At 61.7% G+C, this 25,399-nt stretch overlaps 1 protein-coding gene across 2 annotated transcripts in view; it reads right to left on the reverse strand.

The window, feature by feature from the left end:
* Positions 1–25,145, reverse strand: part of INPP5J (inositol polyphosphate-5-phosphatase J) — a 28,298-nt gene extending 3,153 nt beyond the window's left edge. For both annotated transcript variants that reach the window (XM_044989394.1, XM_044989393.1), the window contains exons 1-11: positions 24,998–25,145; positions 22,258–23,105; positions 20,459–20,569; positions 17,070–17,178; positions 14,691–14,807; positions 14,426–14,601; positions 12,833–12,944; positions 11,502–11,611; positions 2,187–2,376; positions 1,854–1,991; positions 205–282 (exon numbers count right to left, since the gene is read on the reverse strand). In XM_044989394.1, coding sequence (XP_044845329.1) covers positions 205–282; positions 1,854–1,991; positions 2,187–2,376; positions 11,502–11,611; positions 12,833–12,944; positions 14,426–14,601; positions 14,691–14,807; positions 17,070–17,178; positions 20,459–20,569; positions 22,258–23,105; positions 24,998–25,108 — 2,100 coding nt within the window. In that variant the 5' untranslated portion in view covers positions 25,109–25,145. The remainder of the gene's footprint in view (positions 1–204; positions 283–1,853; positions 1,992–2,186; positions 2,377–11,501; positions 11,612–12,832; positions 12,945–14,425; positions 14,602–14,690; positions 14,808–17,069; positions 17,179–20,458; positions 20,570–22,257; positions 23,106–24,997) is intronic.
* Positions 25,146–25,399: the final 254 nt, after the last annotated feature.

Below are 25,399 nucleotides of genomic sequence, written 5' to 3' on the forward strand. Positions count from 1 at the left end.
GGCGCCATGGGCCGGGAGATCCCGAGAGCCCCAGGCTCTGTCAGGGACTGACGCTCACCTGGCTGGCGCAATGCTCGGCACAGCAGGGAGGGGGAAAAGACGGGGGGCTTGGTGGGGTACTTGGGAAGCAGAGGCAAAAGGAGCAGCCAGCAGGGGCCAGCTGGGTGCATGGCAATGAACGGGGGCTGTGCCATGCTCACACACCTGGTACACGCTGCCCTCTGGGTCCTCGTGTTTGGCCCACACATACGCCACGTAGTCCTTGTGGTGCCTGAAGCCCACCTGCAGGGAGAGACGTCCCCGTGGAGAGCTGGACGGGACCAGGCCCCAGCCACCCAGAGAGTGCCCAGTGCTGACCCCTGCCCACCCATGTGCCTCACAGAGACTCCTAACCCCGCCCGCACCCCTGTAACACTGACCCCCCCGACCCCCTAACCCAGCCACACCGACACCAACCCTAGCACCAGACCAGGCCCAACTCTCGTCCCTGACCGCTAAGCCCAGGGTGCTCGATTCTGACCCCTAACCCCAGAGCATGCCTACCCCGACCCAGCCTGCTCATACCCCCAGAGCCAACCCTCAGCTCCCAGCCAGCCTCTGCCAACAGCCAGGCCTCATCTGGGGGCTCCATGGGGCCAAATTTTCAGAGGTGCTGAGCACCTGCAGCACCCACTGCCTAGCTCGGCCCCCCACCCCCCACCACAGCCCCAACGTCCTGAGCTTTCAGAACTGCCAGGGTTTGCCCTTGAGGCACCTTGCGGGCTCTGAGCTGCGAGGGGCTCCCCTCCCCGGCCCCAACCCACGTACAAACAGTGCACTGGGAGACTCCCCTTTGGGCACAAGTCGCCCCCACCCCCCAGTCCCAGTCCCCAGCTGGGCATCCAGGAACCAAGGCACCCGAATCAGAGGAGACGCTGGCCCAGGGAGCAGAGCCTGGCCCCAGCGTGGGAAGCAGAGACCCTGGTGAGGGGTGCTGGGCGACGCGTGCGTCCCACACTGGCTGGCTGGGGGCAGGCGATCCCTGCAGGCTGCTGGAGTCTCTCTGCCAGGGGATCATGTTCGCAGCGCAACCCTTGGGAGCGTCCCCTGCAGCCCCAGCTCAGCACAGGGGGATCTGAAAGTCACATTGCCCCGCTCCTGCGCCCGAGGCCCTCGCCCTCCCTCCGCTGTAAGGAGACACCCAGGAGAGGTCCAGGCTGCTCCGGAAAGGCTCACCCTGCGAGTGCCAAGGACGCCTGCAGCCCGCTGGGGCTCACCTGGGGTCCATGCTCGCAGAGCCCTGGCACACACAGCGGCTGGTCGCCAGGCGGGCGGTACAGAGCAGCACTGCAGCCAGGGATGCCAGCACCAGGGGGGTCGGCTCCCTGCTTCAGGCCATGGGCAGGCGCCTCAGGAGGGGAAGGGGCAGCAGGCAGTGGCGGCTTAGAGAGGCAGGACAGCCTGGCTCTGAGTGGCAGAGCCGGTGCCCCCACAGGACGGCTCTGCCCCCAGAGGGAACTAACCCCAGGGCACCCCTGTAACAGGCACCAAGCCCTGCAGCGCTCCCCATTCCCCTGCTGAGTGCACAGACGCAGGGGGTGGGAGAGGACACAGCTCTTTTGGGGTGTGGGACTCTGGGGGCTGGGGAGGGAGGAGCCCCGTGGAGCCTGCACCCTCCATCTCCACCCCCAAGGGCAGGAGACATCTGCCTTCTTGTCACCCCCCAGCCACCTGGGCCTGCTCCCCTCACGCCCCCAGCCACCCCTCTCCCGCCGCGTGCCCCTAGGCAGCAGCAGAGAGGCCAGGAGCACCCGCAGGTGGGCCCCACACCCTGCCCCTCCGGAACTCAGCCCACTCGCAGCGCAGCCCCTTACCCGGTAGAGACCTATCCAGTCCCAGGAGCTCCTGTGGAAGATGGCGGCCATCTTGTATTGGACAATGGCTTGCTCAGGTCTGGACCACTCGTCGGCCACTTGAATCTCAACCAAGGGCTTGTCGGTCTTGGAGGCAAACTGCCAGGGAGAAGCACAGGGCGTGAGCGGGGGCAGCATCTTCCCCAGGGGAAGCTCTGCCAACACTGCCAAGCACCTCCATCGGGGGGCTGGACCCTCAGGGCCGTGGCCAGAGCCGCTCCGCCAGACCCAGACTAGCGCTGGGGAGAGCCGGCCACCCCTGCTGGGGAGCTCCAGAGGAGGCGACAGACTCACCTGCACGGCGAAGATGGCGGCCACAGGCTTGTGGTCGCTCACCACGTACTCCATGTGGCTGCAGTAGCAGAGCTGGGTCACGGCCAGGCTGGTCCTGCTGGGCCTCCGGCCGCCGGGGTTGTGTGGGGCACCGCAGGACTTGATCTTCCAGAGGATGCGGTCGGTCCAGGCTGGTTTCCGCTTCTTGGCGCTGTGTGGCACAGGTGGGCACCGTTCAGTTGGCACAGGGCAAAGGGGTCTCCCTGCACACACACACCCCCTCCCCAGCACAGGCCCTGCCGGAGGGGAACGGAGCACAACTTGGGGATGCTCCCCGGCAACATGGCGACTGCAGCCTCCCTCATGATAAGCCCCATGCCCCCCACACCGACATGGCCGCCTGTCCCCTCTGCTCATCCCCCTGCCCCCCGCGCCGACACGGCCACCCGTCCCCTCTGCCCCCCCATGTGACGAAGTGGGAATATTCTTAATGTTTTCTCTGAGTGCTGTGTGGGTGCCTCAGTTTCCCCAATGTATTTCTCGAGTGTCTAGGGGTGGGTGATTGTTGCAGAGCCCTAGGGGGCCAGTGTGGTGCTGTCTGCACAGAGAATGGCTGCACCCTGTCTCCTGGCAACTGATGGCCTGGGCCCCTCGTCTGCAAAGGTGCCAACTGAAGGTGCTGGAGAACAAAGAGATCAGGTGACCTCCTGGCCTGGGAAAGAGACAAAGGTGAGAGAGTTTTCAGTTTGGAGCTGGCTGGGAAGATGGAGGGGAACCCAGACAGGGTTCTGGCCTCCCTGGGCCTCCCCCAGGATGGACCTAACTGAGGGGGTCCTGTTGTCTGTACCTGCAAGACCTGTCTCGGACTGTGTTCCTGTCATCTAAATAAACCTTCTTTTTTACTGGCTGGCTGAGAGTCATGGTGAATCACAGGAAGCTGGGGATGCATGGCCTTGTCTCCCCCAACCCTGTGACAACTGGTGTTAGCGGTGGGATCTACTGCACCCCATGGATGGCGCTTCCTGCAGTAAGTGACTGGGGAGCAGTAAAACGAAGGGGGAGTAACGAGGACCAGGCATGCTGAAGGCTCAAAGAGGGGCGGTTTCAGGGGGCGGAGGTGCTACGCTTAACCCCTGGGAGCATGCGACCAGCAAGAAGGACTGTTGGAGTAATGGGAGTGAGTGGTCCCAGGGGCGGAGGAGCCTGCGGCTTGACCCTGGGAGAGAAAAGGACTGTTGCAGTAACAGGGTCCCCCGGGGACTGCAGTGAGCAGTCTCAGGGGCAGAGGAGTCTGCGGCTCGACCCTGGGAGAGAGGTGGTGACTTTGAGAAGGGCTGGCACACTAGAGGTTCTTCCTGGAAACTGTGGGGAGCTGAGAGCACACAGGCCTGCAAGTCCACAACAACTTGAGAACAGCGAAGTGATGGCCTATCACCATCTCCTTAAGGACATTGTGATCCTGTGCACAAAGAGAGGGTTCCACACTGGGAAGTTCACCAAGGCCCAGTTAATCATGCAGCTGGAGGACAAGGAGCAGATTCCTGACCCAGATGGGGCTACAAGAGGATCTGGGAGCAGCAGCCAGGCATCCCCAAGAGCAGGGCCGTCCTTAGGCATAGGCAGAATAGGCAGCCGCCTAGGGCACCACTAGGTCTGGGGGCACCGCTCTGCTGGGAGCCTGGACAGACGGGAAGCAGTGGAGCATGTAAGAGCAGGCTGCTGGGTCCTAGAGAGAGCCGAATGCAGCACAGTCTGAGGGAGGGGATTGGCTGCTGGGGTCTCTGGGAAGGGGAGGTGGTAGGGGTTGGGGAAGGAGCTCACCTGTGAGTGTGACTCTCCCCCCCCCTCACCCCCCGGCTGAGGTGAGGTGAGGCAGGCTCTGCAGCTCTGGAACCAGTATCCTTTGTTGTCGCACATAACATGCATTCTTCTCCCCCCGCTCCCCATGGAGCACCCCCTCCTTTCTCCCTCCTCCCCAGGAGCATCCCTCTCTCTCTCCTCCCTCCCCTCCGTCAGGGCTGGGTTGGGTGAGGTGCTGGGGGGTAGGTGGGGGGAGGAGGCTGCCTGCCTGCTGAGGAATGAAAGTGAAAGTAACTCACTTCCTCGGCCAGGATTGGAATGTCACACAGGGCTGGGCTGGGGTTAGCCAGATGTGTGAAAAATCAGGACGGGGGTTGGGGTAGGGTGAGCAGATATCCCTATTTTATAGGGCCAGTCCCAATTTTGGGGTCTTTTTCTTATATAGGCTCCTTTTACCCCCACCCCGTCCTGATTTTTCACACTTGCTGTCTGGTCACTCTAGGTGGGGGTAATTGGTGCCTATATAAGACAAAGCCCCAAATATCGGGACTGGCCCTATAAAATCAGGACATCTGGATCTGGGCACCCTAGCCGGGGAGCGCCTCTCCCCCGGGCTGGCAGCTGCCAGCGATCCACCTCATCCGGGGGGAGCTACACAGGGCAGGATGAGCTGCTGTGGCTCCATGGGTGACCTGTCCCTGAGATCAGATGCTGTGCTAACTTCACCATGGTCCGTAAGGCTGGTGGTGGTGCCCATTGGCGTGTGATTGAACCTGAGGGTTTGCTGCTGCTGTTGCCATTCTGCACCCCAAGAGGTGGATTTTGGGGTCTACTGCAGCTGTTGGACCAGCAGGCTGGGGGGTGAGCCAAGCATGAAAGCAGTACTGTGTTGCCATTTAGATTGTCATTTAACAACTTTGTTTGCCAAAAATTCTTGCTAACAATCCTGAATCCAATTTCAATATTTTTTTTTAAATCAATATCTTAGCCAAAAACAGAAAATTAAGTTGTTGACAATTATTAGTGACAGGTTTGGTTTGAGGCAGGGAGTGGGCCAGTTTTCATCAGAGAAACAAAAAATGTTGACTGACTTTCCTATAGCCTGTTACTCCTGATAAGAGCCCTCCAACAACTGTAATATGCTCATCTCCTTACTAGTGTATAAAGCAGGGGTCGGCAACCTATGGCACACACGCCAAAGGTGGCAGGTGAGCTGATTTTTGATGGTACGCAGCGGCAGGTTGAGCGGCTCAGCCCATCACTGCTCTGGGGTTCCGGCTGCTGCCCTATTGCCAGCTGGGATATCGGCCATCGGCCCCACTCAGCACCTGCTGCTGACCTGGGGACCCCCAAGGAACCCCAGGCTGGCAGCGGACTGAGCAGGCCGGCTAAACCACTCAACCTGCTGTCAGCCTGGGGTTCCATTCACTCAGCCGGCAGCGGGCTGAGCAGGGCTGGTGGGGGGTTGAGTGGCTCAGTCTGCTGCCAGTCTGGGATGCCGGCAGCACTCAGCCTACTGCTACTCCGGGGTTCCGGCTGCCAGCCCCTTGCCAGTCAGGAGCCCAGCCACCGGCCCCACTCTGCCTCCTGCCAGCCTGGGTGAGCAGAATCCCAGGCTGGTAGCGGGCTGAGGGGGGTTGGCGGCCGGGATCCTGGCTGGCAAGAGTTGGTGATCAGAACCCCAGACCAGCAGCGGGCTGAGCAGGGCCTGGGATCCTTGTCTAGGGTTCCAGACATCAATCCCGCTCAGCCCACTGTCGGTCTGGGGTTTCATTTACTCAGCTGGCAGTGGCCTGAGCAGGACCGGTGGCCAGGACCTCAGATAATAACAATAGTTTATTTATATAATATAGACATAGAGAGATACCTTCTACAAACGTTAAAATGTATTACTGGCAAGAGAAACGTTAAATTACAGTGAACTTGGCACACCACTTCTGAAAGGTTGCCGACCCCTGATATAGACTGACCATATGTTATACTAAGATGCTCCTGCATTTTTTTTTCCTGTGAGTCAGTATAGCTTTTGCCAGCCCAGAAGTTGGGCAGCCAATGTTTTATGTTTTCACAATGTTTTCTCCAACTTTCATAAAGTAAATACATAGTTAATATGAGTTAAAAAGGCCAGGGACACTTCCTTGTGAAGAATCTGTACAGCAGATCATGCTAGAGCTGTGAAAATGTCAGTTGTTGATGGAACTTTAGAGGCAGTGATTTATCATGTATTTTATCATGTGAATGTGCTGCTATTGCCAATGTCTTTCCAAACAAAAATAAGGCACAATAGGACTTCTGTAACATTTCTGTGCTACCTTAATCTAGATGAGATGATTCTGTGCTGACTTCATTTTGGTCACTTTGTGCTTTACCTAGCAGTAAAACTAGGGTTATATTTTCCCACTGTTTGGAAACCCAGCTTGTTAAACTGATTTTGCAGCCAAAAAAGCCAGAAAGATTGCTTTTAATTAAAAACAAATCTTTGTTTCAATACCTCTTCATATAAATTTCCAATAAAATTTTGACAAATTAAAAAAATTATATTATTTGCATCATTCTGTCAAATCAGAATTTTTTCTATAGTGCTACTTCTTTAGTGCTAGTGCATCAGCATTACAGTGTGCTTAATTAAGTTAAACTGGTTTTAATAACGTGAATGTGGCAAGTTTTCCAATACTGTATGCTTATATTTGTGTTGCTAAGAGCAGATCAGGCACAGGGGCACCAGTTTAATAATCTCGCCTAGGGCACCAGAAATCCTAAGAACGGCCCTGCCCAAGAGTCCTGTCCCCGACCATACAGGTTTCCCATCAGGAGATCGGAGATGGATGGGATTGGAGCAGAGCCTGAGAGAGCGAGGATCGTGAGAGACAGCAAGAGCCCAAGAAAGAGCTGCAGGAGAAGCCACAGCAGCATGGAATGGCGCTGGTGGAGTGGAGAGGCATAGGGGGCTTCCCAGGGGTGCGTGGGGATAGACCCTGGGCTGCCAGTTCTGCAGGGAACCTAGATACTAAATTGCTGCCCCTGGTTAAGGAGCGGGGGGAGATGTGGATGCCCACTGCACTGCCTTCGAGCAGGCGGGTTGTGCCGAAGTGGGAATGTTCCGGCTGGGTTATGTGAATGCTGAGTGGGGAGTATTGACCTGGGAAGGTTGCAGGGGTGTTTTTCTGGGACTGCCTTGGGGAAGGGAGCACACCCGAGCATGTAACCTGAGAACCCAGGAGGGGGGTTGGAGGCCAGGTGACACCTCTGCCCCAGACAAACAAAGGACACAAAGGCTGGGGGAGGAGCCGGGGGGAGGCTGAGTGAGAGGTTGGAGGGAGTTTCAGTTTGAAGCTGGCTGGAAAATGGAGGGGAGCTCCAACGGGGCTTGGGCTTCCCAACGGGGCTGTGGCCTCCCTGGGGTCCCAGCTGGACCTAACTAAAGGGAGTCCTGTTGTCTGTACCGGCAAGACCTGTTTTAGACCGTGTTCCTGTCATCTAAATAAACCTGTTTTACTGGCTGGCTAAGAGTCACGTCTGACTGCGAAGTGGGGGGGCAGGACCCTCTGGCTTCCCCAGGGCGCCACCGGGGCAGGCTCGCTGTGGGAAGCGCACGGAGGGGCACATGCTGAATGCTCCAAGGGAGAGGAGGCTCCCCAAAGCCAGTTAGGGCTTTGGGGGGAGCAGTTGCAGAGCATTGCCCAGGAACTCCATGACACGGGTGATTTGACCCAGGGGGACCCTGCGGAAAAGCCCCAGTATCTAGCTCCCTTGCTGGGTCCCAAGGCCAAAGACACTGTCAGCCAGATGGGTGGGGTGGTGGACAGGCTCCCACTCCTGGCCCCAGCCTGTATGTCTGCGTGGAGTCTCCTGGGCTCAGGCCCCTCGCACCTCCAGTGGGAGCAGAAGGTGGTGATCAATGGGGAGACCTGCCTGGGGTGGCGAGACCCTGGGACAGAGAGAACTGTTATCAGGCCCCGGGTGGTGCAGCCTCATCAGGTGCTTAGGGGCTGGGGGACCTGGGTGAAGGTCCCTGGGCTAAAGGCCCGGATCCCTGTGCAGACCCAGGAGGGGTCAGGCTGGCTGGTCGTTGGGACGCTCCAGGATATCGACTGTGAGGTCCTGTTGGGGGGTGACTGTGTCTTTGTGGGACACAAGGTGACCAGATGTCCCAATTTTATAGGGACAGTCCCGATTTTTGGGTCGTTTACTTATATAGGCTCCTATTACCCCCCACCCGTCCCAATTTTTCACACTTGCTGTCTGGTCACCCTAGTGGGACAGGATCCAGGCCCTGCTCCTGTAAGGGCCGAGGGTTTGAATTTGAATCCAGGGAACCAATTGGCTAGGATGGAAATGGTCAGTGAAAATGCAAATGAGCTGGCTGGCAGGGGGGAGGGGCTGCAGGGCTCAGGATACCTGCCTGTCTGTAACCAGCTGAGACTGGGACAGCCTGAGGCAGCGCTGAGCAGGGGGGGGGGGGCGGGGGGGGGGAGCTGAGACCCCAGCTGAGTGGGGGGACACCCAGGCAGGGCAGGTCAGCTGAGCTACCAACCAGGTTTGCCTGGTCCAGACATGCTGCTGGGAAGTGATTACACAGCAGGGAGGGAGCTACCAGGGACAGGGCTCAGGGGGGCTGTGACCCCAGGCCCAGCCAGCGAGAGGAAGCAGGTCCCACTCCCTGCCCCAGCAGCTGAATCCCAGACCGAGCTGCAGAGGGATCCCTCCTTGGAGAAGTGAGGGAACTTGCTGGCCACCGCTCTGCAAACCCCCTTGGGGAAGGCTGCAGGGACATAGTCCTGTGGGAGAAGCGATTCCTGTACCGGGAATGGGCTCCCCCAGGGGAAGTAGAACTGGGGGAATCAGGAGGCAGCTGGTGGGGCCCCAGAAGCATCACCACAGGCTACTGTACCTGGCCCACGATGTCCCTCTCTCGGGACCCCAGGGGATCCAGCACCCAGGGGCGGCTCTACAAATTTGGCCGCCCCAAGCAGTCATGCGCGGGAGGCGCCCCCGAGCCGCGGGACCAGCGTACCGTCCGCAGTCATGCCTGCGGGAGGTCCACTGGAGCCGCCGGCCGAGCGTCCCCTCCGCAGTCATGCCTGTGGCAGGTCCGCTGCTCCCGGGGCTCCGGTGGACCTCCCGCAGGCATGACTGCGGCAGGTCCGCCGGCCCAGCCTGCCGCCCCCCTGGGAAAGGGCCGCCCCAGGCGGGTGCTTGCCCCGCTGGGCTCTGGAGCCGGCCCTGCCAGCACCCCAGGCAGCAGCTGCTGCAGAACTTGTCCTGGCTCAGAGTCTGTGACGCAGTCCAGCAGAACTGCAGGCCCTGCGACCCCTCCGAGAGGGTGGTAGGGTGGGCCTGGGATAAGGGTGAAGCCCCCTTGAGATCCCTGCCCATCCTAGAGGAGCCTTTCCATAAGGTGGCTATGGACATAGTGGGGCCCCTCAGCCAGGCGACCCAGTCAGGGAAGAAATACATCCTGGTGGTGATGGATTTTGCCACCCGCTACCTAGGAGCGCGAGACCGAGGCAGACGTGCTGCTGACCATCTTCAGCAGAGTGGGAGTCCCCAGCGAGGTCCTTACCAACCAGGGGGCCAATGTCATGTCAGCCCTGCTCTGGGGCTTGTGGGAGAAATGTGGGGTCTGGCCCACCTGGGCCTCTGCATATCACCCTCAGTCCAACAGGCGGGCGGAGAGATTTTATGGGACCCTGGGGATGATGCTGAGGACTTTTATGAATCAGCACCCGCAAGGCTGGGACAAGTACCTGCCCCACCTGCGGTACAGGGAAGTGCCCCAGGAATCCACAGGGTTCTTCCCTTTCGAGCTGCTGTATGGGAGGAGAGTGAGGGGACCCCGGGACCTGGTAAGGGACAGTTGCAAAAAGGGGGAAGACCCCCTGGTGGATCGCTTCTCTTCCCAAAGCCAGAGCCGGCCAAGGTGGAGGCAATCAAAGATTGGCCTGTTCCCAGACCAAGAACCAGGTCCAGGCCTTTACCGGGATGGTGGGGTGCTAGCGGAGGACTGTACCCCACTTAAGCTCCCTAGCTGCCCCCATCCCTGAGCTATGTGAGAGGGGGAAGCCAGACGAGGTGGTCTGGACCGAGCAGGGCCAGAGGGCTCTCTGTGCACTGAAGGAGGCTCTAATCCAGGACCCAGTAAATCTGGTAAACCCAGACTTTGCCAAGCCCTTTGCAGTATTCACTGACGCCTCAGACGCAGGGCTGGGCGCGGTGCTGATGCTAAGGGGGAGACTCCCCATCGGGTACCTGAGCAAAAAGCTGCAGCTGTATCTATTGGGGCGGCCCTTTATTGTGTATACTGACCACTCTCCTCTGACGGGGCTGCATCAAATGCAAGGGGCTGATGCCGAGCTGCGGGTGACAGACACACCCGTTCAGAGGGTGGCCAAGGTCAAGCTGGGGGCTCTTAACCAAGAGAGCCCGAATCGCAGCCCTCCAGCCTGGAGTTCTGGGAGAAGACCCCTTCTCAGTTTAAACCCCAGGGGTATTGGGGTGGCAAAAGGGTATGGGCTGCATAGACTTTCTCAAATGCAGCCTGCAAGCGCCATCAAGCACACTCGACCTCAGGGAGGGCGTGAAACTGGAAGGGCCTGGTGTAACTCCCACCAAGGAATGAGACTGGTGCTGGGGCATCCATGGGAACGTTGGTGGGTTCAAACTTCCCCGGGTCACTGGCTAAAGCGACCCCGCTCAGTTCGGTCTCGAAGCAGGGAGAGATGTGACGAAGTGGGACTGGTTTTAATGTTTTCTCTGAGCTCTGAGTGCTGTGTGGGTGCCTCAGTTTCCCCTATGCATTTCTCGAGTGCCTAGGGGTGTGTGATTGTTGCAGAGCCCTAGGGGGCCAGTGTGGTGCTGTCTGCACAGAGAATGGCCGCACTCTGTCTCCTGGCAACTGATGGCCTGGGCCCCTCCTCTACGAAGGTGCCAACTGAAGGTGCTGGAGAACAAAGAGATCTGGTGACCAGGTGAGAGAGTTTTCAGTTTGGAGCTGGCTGGGAAGATGGAGGGGAACCCGGACAGGGTTCTGGCCTTCCTGCCCCCGCCCACCACGACCAGGATGGACCTAACTGAGGGGGTCCTGTTGTCTGTACCTGCAAGACCTGTCTCAGACTGTGTTCCTGTCCTCTAATAAACCTCTGTTTTACTGGCTGGCTGAGAGTCCCGGTGAATCACAGGAAGCTGGGGGTGCAGGGCCTTGTCTCCCCCAACTCCGTGACACCCCACACCAACACGGCTGCCTGTCCCCTCCGCCCATCCCTATGCCCCCGTGCTGATGTATCCTGCCATATCCTCCCCGCAATGGTGTGCCTGCCCTATGCCCCCCGTCCTGGAGCCCCAGCCCCAGCCCCCATGCAGAAACTGCTTCAGTAACACTCCCTGCTTGTATTGTGCCTGCATCCTGCAAGGACGCGAGTGGTCCCCCCATTCCAGAGTTCGAGACACCCAGTGCCCGCTCTCACCGCTAGGCCCCCCAGTCCTCTCCTCCGCCTCTCCCTCCCCGCGGCAGGCAAGTCGCTCGCGCCGCACCCCTACCTGGTGTCATACTGGTTGGTCCCCACGTCGAACTTGAAAGTGGGCGGGAAGTTGAGGGGCCCCTCCTGGAAGCCGCTCAGGATGGGCCAGGTGCCCTTGGCGATGTTCAGCTGGGGGAGAGGATCAAGGGGAACGGACAGCCATTGGCAGGGTCACCCCCAGTGCAATTCACACAGGCCTCCCTTCCAGCCTCTGCAGCCCCCCAGCTCCTGACCCGCTCCAAGGATGGGAACGTGGCTGCTGGCCCTGGGGAGGGGCTTGGAGTCAGGGGGTGGCTGGAGTGGGGCTTGGGGCTTGAATGGACAGGGAGCCCGTGACCCTGGCGATTCCCCTCCCCACTTCATCCTCTTTTGGGGACGGACCCGGAGACTGAGCTGAGCCTGCCGTCAACGCCTGCCCTGGGGAGCCCCAGTGGCCGTTCCCTGGAGCGCAGGGGAGGGCGGGCTGAGCCCCTGCAGACTCAGGGTTGGGGATCTCAGCCAACGCCTGTTCCTGCCCTTGGAACCCCAGCTGATAGCACGGATGCAGCTGGCAAGATCTGGATCCTCATGCAAATATGTTCCAACAGCTCCCGGCAACACAGGCCAGGCTGGGAGGACTTTGCCCCAAGCACAAGCCTCTAGGAGTGCCAGGTGGCTCCTGTGCCCTCTGCCCAGCCTCAGTGCAGCTCCACGGTCCCCGTGGGCAGCATGCCCCAGAATCCAGTGATTACGGCCTCGCATCAACCTCAGAGCCCATCAGTACAGAGATGTGTCTCCCCCCGCCCAGCCCCACACTCCCCCGGGACCTCCCTGCCCAGTCCCCCACGCTCCCCCGGGGGTCCCCGCCCGGCCCCCATGCTCTCCCGGGGGTCCCCGCCCGGCCCCCATGTTCTCCTGGACTCTGAGAGTCATGCTGGGCTTGTGCATCAACAACAGAGATTGTGCTCTGGGAACACAGGGAGCAATTGCGTTGGCGATGCACAAGCCAGGCTGGGCCCCAGCTGCCCTGCACCCCACTGGCCCTGCAGGGCGAACGGGACGAGATTAAAGTAGCTCTGACCCACATCCCAGGGAGCAGGCAGAGAGGGAGGAACGAGGTACTTAGCAGATGGCTTTCCTGAGCAGCCCCAGAACCCAACCCTCTTCCGAACCCCCGAACCCCTCCAGGCCCCCTTCAATCTCTTCCTAAGGGGGATTCCCCAGGGAGGCGCTGGCTCCTCGGCCCCACGTTGCCCTCAGTGCCTAGTATGTGGGGCTGCAGGAAAGGAGTATCTGCTGGCCCCCATCCAGCACCGCCGAGCGTTAACTCCGAACCAGGCAAGGGATGCACCTGCCCGGCCGGCCTCTCACCTGGTCCCTCTCCCACAGCTGGCTCAGGATGCTGTTGTCGATGGCGTACTTCACAAAGCGGATGTCCAGGCTCTCGATGCGGAAGTTGAGGTCCCCAAACCAGAAGACGATGCTGGGGAGAGCGAGGCAGGGCCAGCGTGAAGAGGAGGCGCCGTGCTCCCCACACAGCACCAGCGCAGCGTCCCTAGGGGTGGGCCGGAGACAGGACCCGACTCCCTCCAGAGCTTGCAGTGAGTGAGTGACAGCCGGGGAGAGCGCTAGGAGTCCTGGCTCCCAGGCCTGGAATCCAGCCACTGGGCTGCGCTGCCTCTGAGAAGTGAGGCCCAGGGAAGTGTCCTGGGTAAGGCAGCGGGGAGACACCAGCTCCTGTAGCCCTGTCCAAGGAGGCCAGGGAAGGGCTCCCCCGCAGCACCCAGAGTGATGGGGCACGATTCCCAACAGGTCGCGGTCAGAGACAGCGTCACAGGGTCTCACCCCTCCAGCCAGCTTGGTGGGGTGACAAGCAGTCCTGGAGCTGCGACCCGGCCTCCAGCCTGTTCCCAGGTAGGCAGGAGCCAGGAGCCCTTTACCTGCTAGTGTCTGGGACCTCCCCAGCCCTGGCACAGCCCGGGGAGCTGGAGCAGGGCAGTGGGCTGGCAGGGTGGGTTCTGGGCTGTGTCTCAACTTGGGCTTCTGGGAGCTTGTGGGCTGCAGAGGGCAGGGCAACGGCCTGGACACATGGGGGGCTGGACACACAGGGGGGCCCGGGATGGGGGGCGTTGGGCGGGGCCCTGGCCGCACAGGGGGGCCCGGGATGGGGGGCGTTGGGCGGGGCCCTGGGCCGGCAGGGCAGAGCAGGAGCCGGGACGCGTGGCTGTGGCACAGGGAGGCCTGGGGACAGGAGTCAGTCTCACCCAGCCGCACAGGCGCTCAGCAGCCCAGCCGCGCGGGCGAGGGAATGTAGGTCAGTGCTTTGCCGATAACGCGCTGGCCGGCTGCCAGCCCCGCTGCTCCACTGCTGGAGCGGCTCAGGTGCGGGGCCCAGCAGCCCTGGGGATAATTAGCTGAAACCTGCTGCTCAGATCATCAGACTTTCCATGGATCAAATGGGAGAGCGCGAAGCCGGGGTGGAAATTTCCACTGCCTGGTGCTGGCTGGTGGGGCCGTCCCGAGGCCTGCAGCCCTGCTAGCACCGAGCAGTAGAGCATGGTGGGAAGCGGGCAGAGCAAACCACAGCCTGACAGGCCTGGAGCAGACTCCCAGCCCCCCAGCTAGCCTGGAGGAAGCCATCTGCCAGCGCAGGAGAATGGCCCAGTGCCCAGCACGCACCCGCGGGGGGGCTGCAAAGCAAACCCAGCTGGGCTTGGGACTGAAGGGCCAAGGGAGGCCCAGGACCCAGATCCACGTGGGGCCCACACAGCACTCGCCAGGTGAGGTGCTGGCTTGCGACTCTCAAAGCAGAGCCCCCGCTAGGAACCCTGCTGGACCCGGATCTGAGCTCCGGGGGGCAGGACACGGCCCGTCTCAGAGGAGTAGAGCCGCAGACTCAGCTCCAAGCCCCAGTCAGAGCTGGGGGGGGGCAGGAAGTGGAAGGAGCGGGGGGGGGGGACATACTCATGGTCCAGGATGCCGCTGGCTGCGTGCCCCTCGAACTGCTGCATGTTGAGGATGGTGGTGAAATCCTCCTTGCGCTGCTCGGCCTTCTCCAGGTGAGCCGGCAGGTGGCAGTTCAGGAAACAGACCATGTGGCCGAAGATGGAGAGCCGCACGCTGACCCCGCCCTTGTTGCCCTGCTCCAAGAGGAACCCAAGCTGTGTCATCGGGGGAGGGGACCCCCCAGAGTCACCTCCTCCCACCCCTGCCGCGGCCCCCTCCTCACCCAGTAGCCGCCCAGCCCGGTCCTGGTGCAGTCCGTCTGGATGTTCTGCAGGAAGGGGAGGTGATAGTACTTGGCAAACAGCAGCAGGATCACACCCTGCATCCGCACCGTGCTCACCTGCAACAGGGAGAGAAGGGCGTGAGGCGGGGCAGCTGTCCGAGGGCTCTGCCCCTGCATGGCAGGGGACGTGGGGCTGAGGTGCAGGGCTGCGCTAGGATTCCGGCTCGGGCCAGGCCCTCCCTGCCTCAGTCTCCCCATCTGCCAGCCAGGGCTGACGGCACTGACCCACCTTCCCAGGGGCAGGGCTGGCAGGACTGGTCAGCAGTGGCACAGCGCTGAGGGGGGGGTTATGCGCCAGCCAGGGCAGATGGCAGCCACCCCAAGCATGCAGACCTCACAGAGGTCCCTGCAGATTGCTGTGACGGAGAGCACCCACCCTGTCCTGTATTTGGTACCCAGCCGGCACACCCTGCTCCACAGCGTCCATTCCCAGGCAATAGCTCTGCAGCCAGGCTGACGCCAGCATGCGACTACCCCAGGAATGGACCCCGCAGAGCAGTCTCTTGGCAACAGGTGTCACGGAGTGTGGGGGAGTCAGAGCCCTGCACCCCCAGCTTCCTGTGATTCACCGTGACTCTCAGCCAGCCAGTAACACAGGTTTATTTAGCCGACAGGAACACAGTCCAAGACAGGTCTTGCAGGTACAGACCACAGGCCCCCCCGAGGTCCATCTTGGGGGTGGGGCCAGGGAGGCCAGAGCTGCTTCTGGGCTCCCCTCCATTTTGCCAGCCAGCTCCAAACTGAAACTCCCTCCAGCCTCTCCCTCAGCCCAGGGCCGGCTCCAGCTTTTTTTCTGCCGCAAGCGGCGAAGAGGAAAAAAAAAAAAAAGCCGCAATCGGCGGCTGCTCTACTGCACTGCTTCATTCTTCAGGGCCGGTCCTTCCCTCCGAGAGGGACTGAGGGACCCGCTGCCAAATTGCCACCAAAGACCCGGATGTGCTGCCCCTTTTCATTGGCCACCCCAAGCACCTGCTTCCTGCGCTGGTGCCTGGAGCCGGCCCTGCCTCAGTCTCCCCCCGGCTCCTCCCCCAGCCTGTGTCCAGTTTCCCTGGGCAGAGGTGTCACCCGGCTCCAACCCCCCTCCTGGTTCTCATGTTACATGCGCAGGTCTCCTCCCTTGAGGAAAGTCTCCCATCCCCAGTGCAGACAGTCCCAGCAAAACTCCCCTGCAACCTTCCCAGGTCAATACTCCCCTCTCCCTGCTGCGTCACAGGCACCCGCCCGGCGTTCAAAGACCATTCCCACTTCACCACAACAGGCACTAGCCCAGAGTGCCCAGCGGGGCTTAGTTCCCTGGATGGGGGTGGGCACGTAGGACTTCAGATCAGGCCAGAGGTCAAAGCCAAGGGCTCCACACGCCCTGCGCTGGGGGCTGTGCTGGCCCCACAAGGAATGGGGGCAGCGGGGCAGTGAGGGACCAGCATGACAGGGAGATAGGCTGCGCTGGCCGGGCAGGCATGACGGTGGGTGCTGTGAGCCGCAGGGCCATGGGACAGGACAGGGCAGCTCCACGGGCTCTGGGCCATGGGGTTGATCCACTGGAGATGGGGTGGGCTCAGGCCCCCACCCTTGTGCTACTGGGGAAGACCTTCCTCCACTCCTGGGCCCAGGTAGAGTTTGGCAGGGGAGGGGCCAGACAGCTCTGCCCCCCCAGCAGCTGGGCCCCCATCATCAGAAGAGTTTAACTGTGCTTGTGACCTCCCAGTCTCAAGCTGCCATGGAGACAGCTGTGAGGACACGCACAAAGGGGGCCGGGAGCGTTAAGATCACAGGTAGAGGTCTCTGGATGGTGCCTGGCACCAGATACCACTGTCATGATCTTTGTATGTTCTCCTGCGCCCCCCACTCCTGACTCCCCACCGGCTCCCCTCTACTCTTCGGCCTCATCCCTCTAATTCAAAGAAGTCCCCCAAACGGCACTGACGAGTCACCCATGGAACAAGAAGCACCTCATGTCTCGGATTCTCAGTACCTTGCAAAGGTGGGCCAGGGTGTCACTTCTCTGGGGTGCAATGAGGGACACTGAGGCAGAGAGCAGGGACGGGCCTTGCCCAGAGTCACCCAATGAACTGGTGGCAGGGCCTTGCTCTCCCTGTGCATTGTCTAGGGGTTAGAGCAGTCTCCTTCTAATCCACCCCCCCCCCCACCCCAGGGAGACCCCGATATCCGGGATGGGGAACGGTGTCAGCAAGCCAGGCTGGGGGGTGGGGGTAGCGTAGGGAGGCCCTGGCTTCCTGCACTCCTGGGTGGAGTCCCCAGTTTGATTTAATCAGCTTCCTGCTCAAACCCAGCAGACCTTCGAGCCCAACCCCCCCGTACCAGTACGAAGTTGAAGGGACTCAGCACGTCCATGAAGAGCTCACTCCACTGGTCCGTGAAGAGGGCGTCCTTCAGGCGCTGGTTGATCATGGAGTTCACCTCCTGCAGCCTGGAAGGGAGACAGACGGGTCTGATGGCAGGCTTGGGCAGCCCCCCCAGCAGCCCCTCCTCCCTGCTGGGCCCCAGCTCGGGGCAGCCCCCTCAGCCAGGGGCAGCGGCCCGGTGCTGGAGGGAGCAGGGGGCTGGAAATCCCCCCCGGGAGAGTCCCTGCCGCTGGCAGGGGAGGGGGCGAGTCTGGGTGAGTCTGGGCAGGGTGGGGCTTAACCGCCAGGCAGGGGTCCTGGGGACCCCCCGGGGGTTCTGTGCCCCCGTTCACACAAAGCTACATGCAGCAGCTGACAGAGGCTGTTGCCTCTCACAGTAACTGACGCTGCACTTGGAGACGTCCCCAGAGTCTGTGCGATCCCCAGCGTGTTGCCAGCCGGGCACTCACCCGAGGGCATGGCCCTGCTTTGGGGGAGCCTGTCCAAGGAGACCAGGGAGCCCCGACACCCAGCCTTGAGCGCCACCCTCCTGCCAGGGACTCTAAGAGCCTCAGAACAGCTGCGGCCCCGACATGCTGCGCGCCTGGAAAACCCCGGCCTCATTTCCCGAGAGGGAAGAATCAGGCTAACGACGACTTTTCAAAGACTCATCCAGTCACAGTGCTCTGAAATAGGTGATTGACAGACATTATAAAAAACTGCTTATAAGCCCATCAGTAGAAGAGGCTATAGACACTCATAAGCAACCAATTGACCTGCTGGTCTCCAACAACCGATTAAACATTTATTAAAACATCGGTCGTTGACAAGCTCCATACGAAGTGCAGGAGACCAAGTGTTCTCCAACCAGGTGCTAGGAACAACCTTCCAGAGGAGACCAGAGTCCACGCGTCTTCAGGAAATGCCACAAAACTTTCCTCTTTGGAAAAGCCTTTCTGCTATGAGACTGGGGCAACTCTGTGACCCCCGTCTCCCCTGCACCCCAACACTGGCATCCCAATCCCCAACCAATCCCACAGGGGAACTCCTACACTTAATGTTATTGGTCAGGGTAGTTCACCACTGGGACAGCCTGCCAAGGGCAGCGCTGAATTCTCCGTCTCTCACTGTCTTCCAGTCCAGGCTGGCTGATGCCTTTCTGGAAGATGCTTTAGCAAATCACAAGTTGGGGCTCAGTACAGGGGTAACTGGTGACATCCAATGGCCTGTGGTATACAGGAGGGCAGAGTAGATGATCTAAGGGCCCCGTCTGGCCTTAAAGTCAAAACCAAGAATCGTCCCAGAGTTTTGACCCCAGAAAAGGGAGAAATGCCAGAGACTCCATGAACTCCATTAGTGCCTTGGCTATTGCTATTGATTTCATGTAGAAGGCACCCAGATGCTATGGTGATGGGCAGCAGGAAAAAACCCTAAAACAGGCTAACCCTTTATAAAGGGTCTCTGCCTACCAAGTGTGACTGACAGCACAGTCCATGCGCGAAGTGGCGCGCCCGCCTCTCTGATCCCTGGGAGGTGTCTCCAGAGACACTTAGCCAATGATGTCTAGTCCGTGGCACGGCCCTGGCTATTCCACTGCTACTGCCAAGCCAGACGTTAACTGGCCACAGCGCCAGCATCCTCCATCGAGAGGAAGCATCAGCCTCTCTTTGGGTCAGGCCGAGGCGATTACACAGGCTGCACTGGCAAAGGGGAGTGAGGCAGCCTGGGACTGGCAAGAAGAGCCAAGGAGAGTCAGGCACCCAAATCCCGCGGACGTTCAAAGGGATTTGGGTGCTCTGCTTTGGCTGGAGGGATCTGCTTGAGGATTCCTGTCGGATCAGGCCGGGAGTCGGGAAGAGACAAGCCGTGCGTGGAGAGATGCGGGGCGGTGGGTGCTCCTCGGAAGCATTCTTCACAGGGGGTGCAATTCCGTCCTGTGCTGAGAGCCTGGGAAAGGCCTCGGGGTCACATACGGCCGCTTACGGGGTAGGCCTCTCGCAGGCTCTCAGCCCAGGCCTGAACTGCACCCTAAGCGAATTCAGTGCATTCAATAGAGGCAAGAAGCATGTGCAATGCCACTTGGTGCACATCGTATGCAGCTGCTGCGTTACTAAACAGTCTAGGGCCTGGCGGGCCCAGCCACCTCCCAGCCACCGTAGTTCCACCCAGGTCTGCACCAGCAGTGGCTTTGCATTAACAGCCTGCCCCAGCTCGGCCCAGGCCGCTGTTAACAAAAGCAAATGTTGGGAGACGCTGCCTCAGGGATAGAATCATAGAAATGTGGGGCTGGAAGGGGCATTGGGAGGTCAGTTACTCCAGCCCCTGCACTGCGGCAGGACCAAGTCAACCTAGACCAGCCCTGACAGGCGTTTGTCCAACCTGTTCTTAAACCTCCAGTGACGGGGGTTCCACACCCTCCCTAGGGAACCTGCTGGGTGAAGACGTCTCATCAAAAAGCAGACGGGGATTAAAAAGGTGCCAGGCCCCGGGGCAGAGGTAAGTGGGCCAGAGGTGTCACAGCACCCGGAGAGCCCTAGGAATGGACAGTGATTACAAACAAGCACAGGGGATTGAACCTCCCATGCCGTGTGTGACCCCCGGCCTGGATGGGGGAGTCCAGCAGGAAGAGACCAAGCCTACAAGCAGCCTCATGTGGCCTGGAAGGTCTCTGGGAGAGGGACTGTCTCTGAATAATGGAGACCTGATCTCAGTTCGGGTTCCTAGGTGCTAACGTAACCCACTACAATAGTACCCAAAGGGCCTGTCTTTTTCTTGCACTTTGTTGGCACGACAAGCCGGACGAGCGTTGCCAAAGTCTCCGTGTGTTGTATTGGGAGCTGCCTGGTCGGTAGCTCAGAACTGCATTAAGTGTTAGCGGGGGCTGGCTCCAATCCAGCTTGAACAGAACAATGGATTCATGCCCTGGAGAGCTGCTTACTACGGCCAAGGGCTGATTGCAGAGGGAGAAGCTCCTGCTAGACTTTGGAGGGGACGCTGAACTGTCCACGGACCAATCCTGAGAGGTGCAGGGGCATTTGTACGGGCTGGGCTCTGCCGTGTATGGCGCACAGGGATCGGGGAGCGAGGAGGGCTGGAGGGTGGATTTGAGGGGGTTAAAAAGTGTTTGGGCTACTTTTACTGTTAGATTTTGATTGTGTGTTTTATTCTGAATCACGTTCCTTGCTGTAGTACGCGGTGTGCAGGAACGGCACGCTTGGGGAGCGGGGACCAGAACCCATTGCTTGGGCTAGTGGACAATTCCTTTCAGTGCCATTCTAGCCTCTCTGGGCCCCACCTCCTGCAGGGCACCCTCCTTCAGCCCCCGCAGTGGGGCGAGGAGGCTCTCTCGGCCCGGGCTCCCCTTACCCAATGGCGATCATGTCGGTGTCGTTTGTGTCGCCTGTGTTGAGGTGCAGCAGGGACGTCACGTCGCTCGGGGGCATGGCTGTGCCAACGTTCCACGTGACCACGGTGATCCTTGGACAGACAAAGGAGCCACGCTCAGGTTTTGGGACAAGGGTGCCCGGCCCCACTCCCTCCTCCACAGTCCGCTTACCCCTGTGCCTCGGAGCTGCTGCCCTGCGGGGGCAGAGAACCGGCCATGACAGAGGCTAATGAATGCGGCAGGTGTCTGGAAAGGCTGTGCCCGAGGAAGAGGCTGCTGGGCATCCCGCAGCGCTGAGCTCAGCTGGGCTCTGCCAGCGCACGGAGCGGCTGCTAAGAACACCGCGCTGGGCATGCTACGCACCGAGTGCACTCAGCACCCTGCTCGTGCTAGCCCAGGGGCGCGCGGTCCACACCGGGGCACAGCAGGCCCAGAGCTCAGCCCTGCCTCGACGCCCACACCCCAGCTGGGCGGCAGGAAGGCCTTTACCTGCAGCTGTGTCTTCTGACCACTAGAGGCCACTGTGGAGCTTCTGCCCCTCGCCCGCAGCAGCACCAGGCTGGCCCCAGGCTCCCTGCAGCCCCCCCATCCCCAGGAGCCTGCTAATCCCCAGTTGCATCAGCAGCCACCCACCCCAACAAGCTGCCTGGGGCTGTGCAGCCCTGTCACTGCTCCTTCTGCCCCACTGCTCAGGGCGGGACTTGGTGGTTCTAGTGACATGCAAATTACTTGCAAAATGTAACTTGACTCGTTAGCTTATTTGCACAAGACAACAGAGGACCGAGGTGGGGTAGGGCAGTGGCTGCATCTGAGCCCCCGGGGACAAGCCGTAGCTACGGGTCACACACAAGGCTGCAGCTGACCCCAGCCAGGAAACTGGTGCAGAAACGGGGTCTCTCGTGGGGCTCTCCCCGATCCAGGAGCTTGTTGGATTCTGGGTGGCGTTCAAGGGGCTGGGTTTGAGCTCTAAGCCTTCAACCGCCTGAGAGCTGCCTACCAGAGAGTCAGTCCCCTCGAATTCCTAGGAGAGAGGGGAATGGGGGGAGACACTGGAGCCCACTCCCCTCCCCATGGTCTGCCCTGGCTTTGAGGCACATTGCAGACCTGGGGGAGGAAGGGAGGAGCAGGCAATGCCTTGGCATCTGGGGGAAGCCGGGCTGTTCCCTCTGGAGCAGCTGCTGGCTCTCTCTTCGGGAAGGGCTGGGATTTGTAGAGGGGCCCGGAGCCCAGGGCAGGTGCGTGCTCTCCTGGCACCGAGCTGCTGCAGTGGCACTGAATGCCGGCCCACCGGCCCCGCCGGCCAGTTGAAGTGGCTGAAGAAGGTGGGTTCCGGCTGCAGGGTGGGTGTATGGGGCAGGCCGGCTCGGCCCGGATCCCGAGCTAGGGAGCTGGATGGACAGACAGCTACACGACTCTCCCTGGTGCCCTTTGAACCCTGCGCTGGGGTCACATCCCCAGCTGCTGCCAGGTCGAGGAGCAGTCGGCAGGCAGGTGGCACACGCCCCACTTGCCCCAGCCCCCTAGAGACGGCTCTGGCCATCCAGACTGGGCTGGGCAGGCGGCCCCGACCCTGCTGAGCATGCTGCAGGCCTTCTGCAGAGAGCACCGGAGCGGGGCATTTCTCTGCTCCTCGGTGCTGGCACTCAGCCAGAGCCTCTCCCAGCCCCCCGCCCCCCCCCAGCCCACTGCAGCAGGGCTCTGAGCACGTCCTGGCCCTGAAATACGCTCCCCAGCCCCCCAGGGAGCAGACTGCCCCCCCAGCGCGGCAGCCCACGCTCACCGGAATGCGCCGTTCTCCTTGGCCTGGCCCAGCCAGCTCAGGGAAGTCTCGGGGGGGTCCATGCAGCCAGGCAGGGCGAGGGAAGGGCTGCTCCTCCCGTATGAGGGGAACTCCTCGGACTCAGCCTTGGCCAGGGTCATGCACTTGGAGGGGCCGATCCTTGCCCCGGAGAGGAACTCGCTGGAGATGGCTTTGGGGAGGCTCACGGGTCTGGGGGACGAGCCACTTCTCCCCCCGGAGATGTAGTCACTGGACTCTGCCTTGGGGAGTGTCTCTTTCCACTCCCCAGGGAGCATCTTCCTGGAGGGCCCTTGATCCAGGGGGCAGAGTTCGGGGAGCGCGGATCGGCTGGGCGACTGGCTGAGCTTCCCAGCGGGCGCCGGGCTGGGGTGGGAGGAGGGGCTGCCGGCGCCCGGGGACAGCGGGCGGAACTCCACCGGGGACAGCAGGTTGAACAGCTGGGCCCCGCCTGAGCCGTCGGGCTGGGCTCTGCCGCTCTCCAGCGCCTGGGGCTGGCTGTGCCTGCCCGGGGACCTCTCCTCAGGCCCCACATGCTGGGAGCCCTCGGGCTGCGAGCGAGGGGAGACGGGACGGAAAGGGTCAAAGAGGGTGTCGGGCCTGGAGCCCCTGTGCCCCAGGGGGAGGTTCCCCCCAGGGTACGCTGCTGAGATGGGCCCACTGGAGCCCTCCGGCTGGAACCGAACTGAGCCCTCTGCACCGAACGGGGCCACGAGGGGAGCGAACGGTCCCGGGGAGGTGGCGGTAATGGAGCCCCGCGGCGATAGAGACGGGGCCCCCATGGCCGAGGCCTGTCCCGGGTCCTTATTCCCACGGTGAGCCGGCTCCATCTGAGAGAGAGAAGAGACAGGGAGTGCGTGAGCCCCTGCCACGCTCGCGGCCCCTGGCCCAGGACGCTGGACCCCGCCTGTCCCTGCACCCTGAGACACACTCATTCTAGGGACACCCCCCTTCCAGGAACGCCCGAGATGCACTCCTTCCAGAGACACCCCCCTCCCAGAGACACCCCGAGACGCACTCCTTCCAGGGACACCCCCCTCCCAGAGACACCCCGAGACGCACTCCTTCCAGGGACACCCCCCTCCCAGAGACACCCCGAGACGCACTCCTTCCAGGGACACCCCCCTCCCAGAGACACCCCGAGACGCACTCCTTCCAGAGACTCCCCCCTCCCAGAGACACCCCGAGACGCACTCCTTCCAGAGACTCCCCCCTTCCAGGGACGCCCGAGACGCACTCCTTCCAGAGACACCCCCTTCCAGAGACGCCCCGAGACGCACTCCTTCCAGAGACACCCCGAGACGCACTCCTTCCAGAGACGCCCCCTTCCAGAGACACCCCGAGACATGCTCCTTCCAGAGACGCCCCCTTCCAGAGACACCCCGAGACATGCTCCTTCCAGAGACACCCCCATTCCAGGGACACCCCAATTCCAGGGACACCCGAGACGCACTCCTTCCAGAGACACCCCCATTCCAGGGACACCCGAGACACACTCCTTCCAGAGACACCCCCATTCCAGGGACACCCGAGACACACTCCTTCCAGAGACCCCTCTGCCCCTGGTGGTACAACAGGCCACAGCACCAATCCCACAGCAGGACTTGAACTAGCAGCCCAAGGGGGCCAGGATCTCCGCTACCACCAGGCCCCCTTGCGCTGGGCCCCCAGAGCCACCAGCCCCTGGGAACAGCTTGGCCTCGGTGTCCGACGTGAGGCCCCTTTGTGTGAAAAGCACCAAGCCTGGGGACCCCGTTCCTGGCTGGCTCTCCACACTGTGGGGCTGGCGGGACGTCCCACCTGCCGGCAGGGGGCTGGGCTGCGGGCAGCGAGTCGCTGGCACCTGGGGAGCGAGCGAGGCACCGTTCTCCCTCCATGGAGCCCTGCACTCACATGGCCCCTCCATGCCCTTCATTTCCCCTCTCCAGCCCGGCTCAGACTTGCTGACACTTGCATGGCTCCCTTAACCCTTCCCGTACCGGGGACCCCGCTTTGGGGCTGCTGGCCCATCGGGCACGGGACCCCACGGCCGCTCGGCTCCCTCCAAAGGCAGGGGCTGCTCTTTGCCCCGGGAACGTCGGTTGTTACTGGCAGGAAGGGGAAGGGGAAGGGGAAGAGGCCGGCTGGCTCTTGGGTAACACGGGTGCTGGGTGTCAGCTCGGGCAGTGCCCGCAGCAGGGCGGGGGCACCACAGCAGGCCGAGCGACTGGAGCCGGAGCCTGGCACAACCCAATGAAATCCCCCCATGGGGCTCAGAGATGGGGGGCAGCAGGCACTGGACCCTCCACATCGCCAGGCTCTGTCCTGCCCCCGGGCAGAGCTGTCCCGCTGGGGAGCGCCAGGCAGGTCTCCCGGGCTCTAGTCCAGGCACCCCCTCGGGGACCAGCCCCCCAGAGCTCTGGCTCCTGCACTAACTTGCCAGGAGAATAGCTCAGCCGGGGCGGCGGGGGGGAAACCAGCCACCATTTGACTCACCTGCCAAACCCAGCGAGTCTGTCACCAGGTGGGCGAGAGGTCGGCGGGAACCCGCTCCCCCGCCCCCGCCCGGCCAGGTGGGCGAGGGAGCGGAGCCGGGGGGCAGCCCAGGGCCCGGCCTCACTCGCCCCTCGGGGCCCCAGGGCCCGGCACGTGGGGAGCAGCTGGCCCGGCACGCGTGGGCACCCCGGGGGGCTCCCTTCCCCTGGCGCGGGTGTGCCCGGGCTGCCCGCCCCGCGGGACTTACCTGGCGGTGGCTGCCGCAGGGCTCTGCCCCAGCCTGCAGGGCAGCGGCTCTGCTCCGCCCCGCACCCGGCCCCGGCCCCGGCCTCCGGCTGCTGCGGCTCGGCTGCTCCATCGCTGCCTCCCCGATGATGCTTTCAGCTCCCTCCCGCAGCCCAGGGACTCAGTGATGTCATCAGCCCCGCAACCTGCTGGAGGATTTAAAGGCGCAGGAGCCCACCAGGGTGCCACCGAGCGCTGCCAGCCTGGAGGGCAGCAGGCTGGGCAAGCAGAAAGGGGAGCCTGGGAGCCCTTTGCCTGCCCCGGGGTGGCACAGCTGCCACCGCAGGTTCTGTTCCCTGGGTGAGGGCACCACCTGCCGCACTGCCCCACTGGCAGGGGGCTGTCGGAGACGCTGAGCTGAGCA

This window comes from Mauremys mutica, chromosome 16, assembly GCF_020497125.1.
Source record: "Mauremys mutica isolate MM-2020 ecotype Southern chromosome 16, ASM2049712v1, whole genome shotgun sequence".
NCBI lineage: Eukaryota > Metazoa > Chordata > Testudines > Geoemydidae > Mauremys > Mauremys mutica.